Genomic DNA, 10,888 nt, shown 5'->3' with positions numbered 1-10,888 from the left:
AACCTGTATGATGAGCGATTTGAAATGTAACGGTAAAAGCCAGTTAACCGGCCGTTAACTCTGTCGGCTCCCTCGTCTGCCGTACAGCGGGCAGAGCATCCATACCGTTATGCACGCGTGTTTGCTAAGTCGTGCTTTATTTAGACTTGTCAGTTGGAGACTGGTTCAAGGGCCACAACCATTGTCACTGGCTCATAGTGGGATGATGTCACAAGATGCACTGTCTCCCGGAGGTATTAGGCGTGTGGTGGTTCTGGAGTCGGGAGGCACATGCATAGACAGCGTGCCTTGACCTGGTGGGGGGTGGGTTTAGCTGCGTTATGCGCTGTCTCCAGCGCTCTGTCAGAAATGTGTCTCTGCATGTGGTTCCGAGTGAGATCAGCCAGCAAAACTTACCTCAGCGACCTAACGTTACTTCAGCTCACAAGCGGATGAGGTATGAACGAGGGAGCTAGAGAAGAAGGAGTAGCCTAACGGGAATTTTCGGTCAGGCCTTTTAATATCTCCCGTAAGATTTCTGGGAAAGGTCTTACTCAGGGCTGAGGCATCGGTGAACGCTGGGTTCGGGGGGGGCAAGACGAGTCATAAACTTTTTTTCTCTCTCTCTCTCTCTCTCTTCTCAAGGTTTACTGAAGTGTGAAGATTGTCACTTTGCTGGCATGTTTACAAGCGAGAGAAGGACGAGACACTGACCTTTCACCTTTCACCTTTCACCCCACGTCTTTGAGAATCTGCTGTCGTTTTTTGGGGCGGTATGACTTTGGAAGCTGCCGTGGAGATCATCACAGATCGCGCAACGTAGAGGTTTTTGGTGACAGAGCCGCGTGACATTCCACAAACGAGTCTTCGGAAACCGAGTGGGAGTGAACGCATTATAGGGAGAAGACGTGAGAAACATTGAGTGTGAGTGTGTAAATCACCTCTGTTGAACTCTAGAAATATTTCTCACTAGCCTTTTTTTTTTGGGTGGGGGGGGGTTTGACGCAAGAGGACAGACTCGATCTTTGCTTACACCCACTTCCAGGAGTCTGCACAAACAAGAGGAAACTGAAGAATTTCAATCATCAATCACTGGGATTACAAAAAGGAACGCTTTATGTACACAGGAGATTGAGAATATTTTAAAGCAGTGGACCACTGGAAATCAAACTTGTTGGGCCATTCTTCCTCCACTGTTGAGAGGATGAACCTTTGGTCGTTTTCACACGGCTGGACGATCTAGAGTTAACAGTGACGGAGAAAAGTGACAGTGATAACCCTAAAAATGTCGTGGAAAAGGAATTACTTTGCATCTGGCAGCAGCGGGCTGCAGGGGATCTTCACTCCACGAAACATGACATCCATTGCCCCCAGCAAAGGGCTCAGCAATGAACCGGGCCAGAACAGCTGTTTTCTCAACAGCGCACTGCAGGTAGGACCTTTTTAATGTTCTCTCCCAATCTGCACCCCCTCCCCTGTCCTTTCCCTCACTCAGGCACACACACACACACACGCATGCACACACACACATGCACATACACACGCACGCACACACACGTACACATGCACACGCGCATGCGCGCACCCAAACACGCACACACGCACACACAAACATGCACGCACTCAAACACACAGACACACACACAAATACACACACACACACACATCTAATTTGTTTTTGTTTTCCACACGCTCTTGGTGTAGTTTGCAGGTGTGTTATGTTGCTGTTGCTTTTGCTGTGTGGTCTTAATTAGTGCTGAAGAAGCGGAGGGAGGTGTTGTTGTCATCAGATGTAGGGTGTGGCGGAGTGGAGGCGTGACACTCCTGTGTAAGTGAAAACAGAGAATCTGCTGAGAGACATTACAGATTCCTGTAAAGGGAGTGGATCATGGCTGACCTTAGGTGATTTATCCCGTAAAGAGATGGTCCACTCATGTTGAGATCTGACACATGATTAAGACACATGATTAAAAATTTTTTTCAAATGTGTACACACGACAGTGCCTTGATACAGGTAAAATGCTTGACTAACATAAGATTCAATATGATCTGTCTCTCTCTCTGAGAGGATAGCACAGTTGAGCAAACTATTCTAATTTATTATAGTGGTATAGTTACGCTAAAAATACTGAGTCGACAAAGCGTGCCCTCTGGATTCAGTACCAGCCCTTTCCCCACTAAACCCACCATTCTGACAAAGACTGAATTACTTTAAACATGGGCTCCCCACCCCCTCTTTTTTTTTTTTTTGGAAATTGTGATTCTGTAGGATGTGTGGTGCACAACGCACACTGTGGGTCTAACGATTCGTCGTTTACCGTATGACCGAACCGGTTCCCACAGAGTGTACTGAGAAGTTGACTCTGCGGAGTTAGACACTTTTCGGGTATATCTTTTTATCATCATATCATTAATTAGAAACGTTATCAAATTCATTTTCTTTTGCACTTTGCGCTTTTCTCTCTCTCTCTCTCTCTCTCTCTCTCTCTCTCTCTCGCTCTTTCTCTCCTTGTCTATGCTTCTCTCTCCCTGTCAGTCACTGTGTCCTCCCACTCTTCAAAGGAAAACTCCCGTTTGTTGAACTTGTCGGACGGAGAGAGTCGCGTCAAATGTCGCATGACACGGAGCAAATTTGCCGTGTCCCAGCAAAAGTCCTCAGGCATACCAGCAACCCACCAGTGAAAGAAGACTTGTTTTAGCGTATTATTTTAAGTTGACGTTTTTATCTTAAAGAAACATACATCATATAACAACAAGTAGGATGGCAAATAGGATGGTCCTCAAAATATGAAGAAGCCTATCGTAATGCAGCCCCCCCCCCTCTCTCTCTCACTCACCCATAACAGGGTTCTCTTGACTTACGCCTGCTAGATTTTATCTTGCAACTAGTGGTAAAAATGTAGTTGAATTAGAATCGAACCGTTTGCATTATGTTGTCACTCTGTACTGTATTGCACCGCATCACATTGCATCTAAACAAGGCTAAATTGAATTGTATCGAATTGTTAACCTGCTCAAAGTGTATCTATCATGCATCAGATCGCTGATTATGTATCAAGATGCGTATCGTATCGTCTCAGAAGGAGAAATACACACTCTTAATGCACATATTTTCGACTTTTCTTCCTCCAGTTCCATGCAGGGTTTTTTTTCTCTTCTGTTCTTTTTGGCACGTACTAAACACTTGTTTTATGTTTAAGGAAAATCAGAGAACAAAAATCTGGTTACTAAAACTTTGTCCGCCGATTATGTTTCAATATCACCTTGCTAACTTTCTCAAAATAGAAACCTAGCCTTTGTCTCTTTAGCTTCTAATGGTCTTTTAGATTGACTTGTCTGACGTCAAAGCTTCCATTGCTCAGAAACCTTGAAGCCTGCTCTGATTATCAGACTCTTGTCTTTGACTAATCCAAACACTGCGGTTCTAATCATTGCAGAGACTGTACTGTTTCCCTTAGTCAGTTGAATTGTTTTTCCACTTTAAATTCCCCTTGCTCTGCCAACCCGCATGATCAAATTCTGCTGCCCTGATAATTACATGTGGCCTTACGAAGGCCCTCGCTCACCCTGCCTGCTGACAGGGTTATGAGATTGAACAAATAAAAGCTGAAGAATTAAATACAGTGGCAGCCAAAATGTCAGTTATTCTTTTCATTTTTTCACTCTTGAATTCCAGTCAAAAGTCACAACGTAATGAATTTTTTTTTTTTTTTTTTTGGTTAGTCCTAGCTCCAGAGGTCATTTCTCTCTAGCAAAACCAACTTGAAGTTTCCTGAAACTAGGGCCTAGCAGAAAGATTTTGGATGACATCTGCTAAGTCAGTGTGTCATGAGGAGCCTTGTGCTTTAATGATTCATCTTTGGTGCATGCTTTCAACAGATGCCTGGCTTAGCTGTTTTAAACTGATGTTGTCTCCATGTTGTCTTCTGAAATTCTCTCCCACAACCACTAAACGCTAACATTAATTAGCCCTGACCCAGCTGGAGTCAGATCTTAGGAAGAACAAAAAAAAAATAGTTTGGGTTTTGTTTTTTGTTTTTTTTGTTTTGTTTTGTTTTTTTATTTTCATTTTTTGCCTGTGGTGCAACATGGTGGCAGACGACTCAGTCCATGTCTGTAGACATATACAGACAACTGTCAGGCAGATGCTGCCCTGGTCCGTAATTAACCATGCAAACTAACCTGGAATTAGTTTCCCCTCTATTTTTGGATTACTGTATAATCAGCTATATAGAAATAAAGTGGCTTAGCTGCTTGATAATACCCCCAAAGCTTTAAATTAGTGTCAGTTATGAGCTGGGGGGGGGGGGGTGGGTGGAGAAGAGAGCTGCTAATGTATTGTCTGCTGCTGGGGGGCTTAACAATATGTCGAGACAGCGAACTGAGAAGCCGGGGGCGAAAACAGTAATTTTTCATCTGAAATTAGATGCTTTGACTGAACAACCCTTTATTAATACTTTTGCTGGTATTGTCTGTTCTTTTTCTTATGCCGACACTGGTCCCAGACTGTTAAGTAGATCTTTTATAGCGATAGTTTGGGTTACGTTTTTATTTAGAGAACGAGGCTTTGGGTTTTGAGATTCCTCAAGTATAAATATTGTAGACATGGACTTTGACAACAACACTTGACCTCCTCCCATCTCTTAATCCACTGTAAACTGGCCTTTTCAAGGGCAGAGTAAGTGTTGTTATGGCACAATGACTTCAGCTTTCTAAACAATCTAACATTTCTTTCTAAATCATTTTCTTTTTCACTTAGACTTTTATACCCTGCCTGAAACACACTGCGCACTTGTCTGATACAATAGAAGAGTAGGCTACTTTGAATCATGCATGTCCTAGTGTCTCTATAGATATGTCAACCGATGCCTTCGTTTAAAATTTAAAAGCCTTCGTCCCGAGAGGAGAGTTTAAAATGCTGTCCGTTTTTTCCCAGTGGTAGGTCCTCTCTCACAGCGACATGGGTTATACTTTTTCTCCAGGGAGTCGTTCCAGAGCGCTTTTTTTTTTCCTACCGGCCCTGCGTGGCCCCTGATAACCTGTCACATGGGATGAACCACAAACTGTTGATGGAAAAACGAAGGGAAGGAGTAATGGTCCCCCCCCCCCACCCCCACCCCCGCATGCGTTTAGTCAGGGCTTTTTATCCGCTCGTTTAGGACTCATCATTGCAGGTTAGAACAGCCTCTTGATATTTTGGGTCCACAGGGGAGAAGGACAAAGATTGGAGAGCATGATGAGCTAAACTGAACGATCTGTTTTTACTGTACATCTGTTAGCTGTTCAAACTGCAGATACTCTCATGAACAAATGGAAAAATTTAAAACACATCGCAGAGTAGAGTCTTGTCACGCAGCTGCAAATGGACGCAGAGGGGAAAAAAAAAAACCCCAGAAGACCGTTTGAACCGAAAAATTCGTCACCGACTCGTGAGTGTAAGCACGCAGGCTGTCGACGTGGAACTCAATTTCATCTTTGATTTTTTTTTTTTTTTTTTTTAATGTTTTGTTTTGCTTAATGAGTTGTTTTAAGTTTGAGTTGGGGTAATGAAAGAGGAGGTGCTGATACAGTTTTGATTTGTGACTCAGCAGTGCATCCTTTAGCTTCCTGTGCCAGGCCTCTTCCTAATGGCAGCTCAGCGATTCCTTTGTTCTCCGACCAAAGACGGCTCGAGTCCGTCGTATCTCACTCATACTTCACTCATATCATATCATTTTTTTTTTTTTTTTTTTTTTGACAGGCACCTTTTTTGTCTTTTTACTTGAAGAAACCACAGCTCTTTCTTTGCATAAGCTATTAATTATATTTTATCTGTCTTCCAAATATTAACAACCTCTGGTTTTGGAACAGTTGGGAGATTACACCAGATATCTGCCTGTTTCAGGAAGCAGATGTTGTTAGAGATGTTACAGAGGACAAGAGGAGTCTTTCCTGTCTGCTCTTCCTTCTTCCTGCCTTCTCATTATTTTGAACGTGTACAGTGCCAACAATGATAACAATTGTGTATTGACTCCTGCAGTAATATGACATGTTGATAACAACTGCTATGTTGGAATTGGGTCAGTTTCTTTTCACGTAGACGTTAATTGAAACATATACATTGACCATGGCTGTCCAAACATGGACCTGTGCAGAGCAGCTGTGCATTTACAATAGAGACTAATGAACTCTCTTTGTCTTATGGGACGCTGAGTGAATGATCCAGTCCAGAGGACCACAGTTGCTCAGTTGCACGACAGTTTTATTACATGTGTAGCAACAGATCTATAAGTGGTCAACAGAGTTGTACAGTTCTATACGGAACTGATTACTTCTCTTATCTGTATGTCAAAACCAAGTCACTGTGGTTTTTAGAACAACGTCTAGAGATGGCCATGAAGTCAGTAAGTTTAAAGTGAACAGTGGCATTCACTTTATCGTCTGTGTATATTTTTAAGCCGACTGTGTAAGCATTGTAGAATCTCGACCTCTGTTGAGTTGAAATGGTTTGTGCTTCGTTCGTAATTGTTTCCTACATGACGGTGCGGTGGTTTGACATCGTTTGAATGTTCGCAGAACATTGTGGTAATAAGCAGCTGTGTTCCAGCTCCCCATCCAAACACCTGTCTTGAGTTGGCTAACTTGGAACCGCTTAGGAGGACAGTCTCCTTGACTCGCACTTGGATAAACTCTTAGGACGACGGTCTTGCACTGTGTGTCTCAAACTGACTGGTGTTCAGAAACTCAAACATGGAGCAGTATGGACGATCTAGAATCCAGAAGACAAGTTATCGAAATGCCTTTGTAGAATGCTCTCAGTGAACGAAGACTAAATATAGCCGCATGTTCTACTTTCTAAAAGTTGGTTACACTTCAGGATCTCCTTCAGTGATATAAGAAAGAACTAGAATTGCCTATAGCTGTAGAGCCCACTGTTTTACATCACTGCTTTCTCCACACCTTTGTCTTTGAGTTTTCATGCTCCACACGGAGAGCAGAAACGCTGCGTTTCTTACAACTTCGAGAAAGGCCAATCCATCACGATGATGTGAAAAGACCAGTTCTCACACCTACACTGCTAGTGTGCAATCTGTCAAATGCCACATGTTGAGTTCCATGTATTAACTGGGAGGTTTGGCAGGAGACCAACCGCTTCACAACAATATAGAACTTCCCTTTCAACTTAACGCTGCCCTCGAATTCTCTTTTTAGCGCACGGAGTAAATCTGTCAGAGTCATGTGGTTGCGAACGCTGCACAGGATGGGGGGGGGGGTTGGGAGGGTGAGAGATATTGAAAGATGGTCTCTGTGGGAAGAAAGCTGGAACTTTCCATTCATTATCTAGTCAGGATATAAGGGCGAAGTAGTAATGGTCTTTTCTCGTAGTTATGTATTAATCCTGCTCCGAGCGCTGTCGTCATGGCAGCATTTAGGCTGATATTGTTCATTTTTGTTATGTCATCTTATCGTTTTCAAGTCAGCTTTGCTGTGCTTTTTATCAGGTTTGCATCCCTCGCTGTAGCGCTTTCCACTGGAAATCTGTTTCATCTTCGTTTCAGACATGTGACGCTATGGGGACACGCGGAGAAACTGAGGACAACACAAAATCCCCACTTAATATTTTGTAGAACTGAACGAGAACTCCAGGCATTGATGTTTGAGAGCTACATATCTTAAGCATGGCTTTTTTTTTTGTCATAACGGTGTTGCAGAAATGTGTAGTACAAGAATAGTATGAAGAACACTAACCCGACAACTGTTTCGGTAGATAGTACTCAACTGTGGTTATTCAAATGATTCATTCTCCAGCGAAGGAGTTCTTTGATATGTAAATGACGACGTTCTCAAGTAATCAGTGTCAAACTGGCCCCATCAGCCGCTTTAACCGCTCAGACTAACAGCACATCACAGCTGCTCTGGAAATAAATCTATATTAATAGGCTGGATACATGGACTTACATTGCTTTGTTGTTTTTTTTTTTTAAGCATCTGGCTTTGCAGATTGGTCATTCATGCTTGAGGAAGCATTCATTAGGAAGAAGCTCGCGTATTGTTCCCAATAGATTATCGAAACATTCACTGTTTTTCATATGCAAATTTCGAGCTTCTTGACAGTTATCCTCACTGCACAGAAGCTGTTGCATGAGGTCACAGAGGGTCATTGACCTTTCCAGGTCTGGGCTGACCGGTGCTGTCGATAACCATTAAGCGTTAACATTCACAGCAGCAGGATCTCTCTCCTGCAGAGGAGCAAGAAGATGCGTTCATCACTAATCTCAATGATTACTTACTTGGGTCAAGTCTTACATTAAAGGCAGTTAAAAAAAAAAAAAAAACTTTGGCCAAAGAAAGATGTATGGAAAAAGTGTGTATTTATTTAGATATGCGCACCAATGAAACATGAAAAATGAGAAAGTTTTAATGAAAAAATGTTACAGATGTGATGCATTAATAATAGGTTATTAGAAGAACACTGTATCGTGTGGAGAGGCTAGTCGTGAACTGAAAAAAGTGTTTTGACGAAGAGTTTGACAGATGGTGTTAAAGGTACTGAATGGCATTGCATTAAGTGGCCATCTGTGAAAAAGCCTGATGACGGTGCACATATAATTGGGTACAGTAAAACGTTGAAGCTTTTTAGTAAATGATAGGATAGATAATTCGGATGAACGAAGAACAGATAGGATGGAGAGACTGGTTGGATGAATGAAGGAGGAACTGCGGCGGATCGGCCCGGGAGACTCATCGGGGGATCCGATTTGGAGCCCGCGTGTAACAGACAGTGACAGCTCTCTCAATAATTCAGCGAGCGAGCGTGGAGACGTGCTAGCAGCAGGGCCGTAGTGCGGGTGGTCGGCGCTCAGTGCGGTCAGGTGGGGTCAAACCGTAGCCCCCCCACCCCCACCCCCCCCAAGAGCCTCCCGGGCTGGTCCAGATGGGAGATGGTGTGCGAACGTGCCGGCTGCCAGGGCCGCGTTTGTTCCGCTGACGCCCCGCATCTTGCCTCGTCCGCGGAGGCATTCCGCAAAGTGATGTGCCCAAGCCCGAGAAATGCGTTTTTCTTTTCTTTTTGTCTGTTGCCATTCTCTGTCTCTCTCTCTCTCTCTCTCTCTCTCATCATCTCTCTTTTCCTTTCTCCTTCCAACTCTCTCTCTCCAACGCTCGCTCCTTCTGTCCCTCCTTCCCTCCCTCCCTGTCTCTCTTTCTCTCTCTCTCTTTCTCTCTCTCTCTCTCTCACTCTCTCCCTCCCTCTCTCTCTTCTAGATACTTGCCAAACTCAGGGTGAAGTGAGTTGGATTCCTTTCTTGCTGCTAAGATTAAGTGTAGAGTGTTTTCTGACGTCTGATTGGTGAAGCATCCGTCCTTTTCTGACCAGGGCAGGCCAGGGCTGTGTTTATTGGGCATTCAGACAGCATATAGGGCAGCGCAGCCTGCCTTTTTTTTTTCTTGTGTAACTTCGGACTGTAAAAGAAGCTCAAGCCGTCATCTGGTTCACTGCATGGACATTCTGTTCCTCTGTGTAGTTACACCACTCTGACAACAAGCTCGACTCGCGTTTTTGAGTGTCTCTTTTACCACCGAGGCGTGGACACTTTGAAGAAGGTGCAAAGTCAACTGCTGACTGCTCACAGGAGCTAATGTTTTTGGGAAGGTGTTGCATTTTTGATAGCAGAATCCACTTAAATATTCAAGAGGAGCGAAGAGCACTTTGGAGCAGGAATGTTACCCCCCCCCCCTCCTCCTCCACCCTCCCATTTCTTAGCATTACAGATGACTTTATCAAGTGCACTGCACTTAGATAGACTTCATATTAAATTACATTCGCTCTCAGTTGGGTCAAATAAGAGCAGTCTTAGTTAGTTTCCGATCTTTTAGCGTTCAGTTCTTCTCAGTTTATCTAATTATTTTTGTTGCTCCTCTTTGATAGGTCCTCTGGCACCTGGACATCTTCCGTAGAAGTTTCCGGCAGCTGACCTCACACAAGTGCATGGAGGACTCGTGCATCTTCTGTGCTCTTAAGGTAAGGCTGATATTGACTGGCACAAAAGGCTGGCGAAGGCTGGCACCGGTGGAACGGCAATGTCATTTATGTATGACGCATCTAGCCTGTGCCATCTTAATCATGCAGGGGATATCAGGAAAACCATTCCATTACTCACACACACACACACAGCTGTCTCTTACTGGGACTGGGAGTGCAGGATTAGACTGGTGTTTTTCGTCTGCTGATTCTTCTCTTTGGCTTTACAGTTCCTAACCAAACCTGGGTTAAATGACTTCAGACTAAAACGGTTGTGCTTTGGTTTGCATTTAGAGACGTGGTCTCAGGTCTGTAGGTTTCCTAGGATACGGTGGTTGTAAGAAAGCGTAGGTGTTTCTGTCGGCGACTCGGGGCTTTTTACAGACAGAAAAAGGAGGGGAAGGTAAGGAGTAAAGAAAACAGAAAGGTTAATGAAGGGCAAGCCTATGGAGAGTTTAGCTCGCACTTTCTTTCGTTCTTTACTCTCTCTCTCTCTCTCTCTCTCTCTCTCTCTCTCTCTCTTTCTCTTTCTCTGTCTCCTCTCCCACCCAGCCCTCTCTTGTTTACTCTGTCTGCTTCTACTCTCCTTTTTATTACATTCCATGTAGTGTGGTGGAGTGCCGGTGGCTCTTTCCATCACAGGGTCAATAACTCTGCCGGAGATGAGAGAGCTGTCGTTCCTGAGCCCTGTGCTTTCACAGCAGGGGGTCTGCCTGTCCTGTGTCACGACCGGGGCCAGGCCTGTCTGTCTTCGCTACTGTCTGTCTGTCTGTCTGCTTGTCTGTCTGTACGCCCTTCTTCTGTCATCACTGGCTGTCTCTGTGCGTATATCTATCTGGTAACGTGACTCAGAAGTGGATTAACGGTCCGCCTGTCTGTCGTTCTGTCTGTCTGTCTGCCTGCCTGTCT

The 10,888-nt window shown here is 44.2% G+C and overlaps 1 protein-coding gene across 1 annotated transcript in view; it reads left to right on the top strand.

Annotated features, from left to right (window-relative positions):
• The first annotated feature begins 1,264 nt into the window (after positions 1–1,264).
• The window catches only part of usp54a (ubiquitin specific peptidase 54a), a 29,570-nt gene continuing 19,946 nt past the window's right edge, over positions 1,265–10,888 (top strand). Inside the window, exons 1-2 of the mRNA XM_030772395.1 lie at positions 1,265–1,411; positions 9,887–9,979. Coding sequence (XP_030628255.1) covers positions 1,265–1,411; positions 9,887–9,979 — 240 coding nt within the window. The remainder of the gene's footprint in view (positions 1,412–9,886; positions 9,980–10,888) is intronic.

Source organism: Chanos chanos, chromosome 4, assembly GCF_902362185.1.
Source record: "Chanos chanos chromosome 4, fChaCha1.1, whole genome shotgun sequence".
Classification (NCBI taxonomy): domain Eukaryota; kingdom Metazoa; phylum Chordata; class Actinopteri; order Gonorynchiformes; family Chanidae; genus Chanos; species Chanos chanos.
The sequence above is the reverse complement of the archived record's forward strand: the minus strand, read 5'-3'. Positions and strand labels throughout refer to the sequence as shown.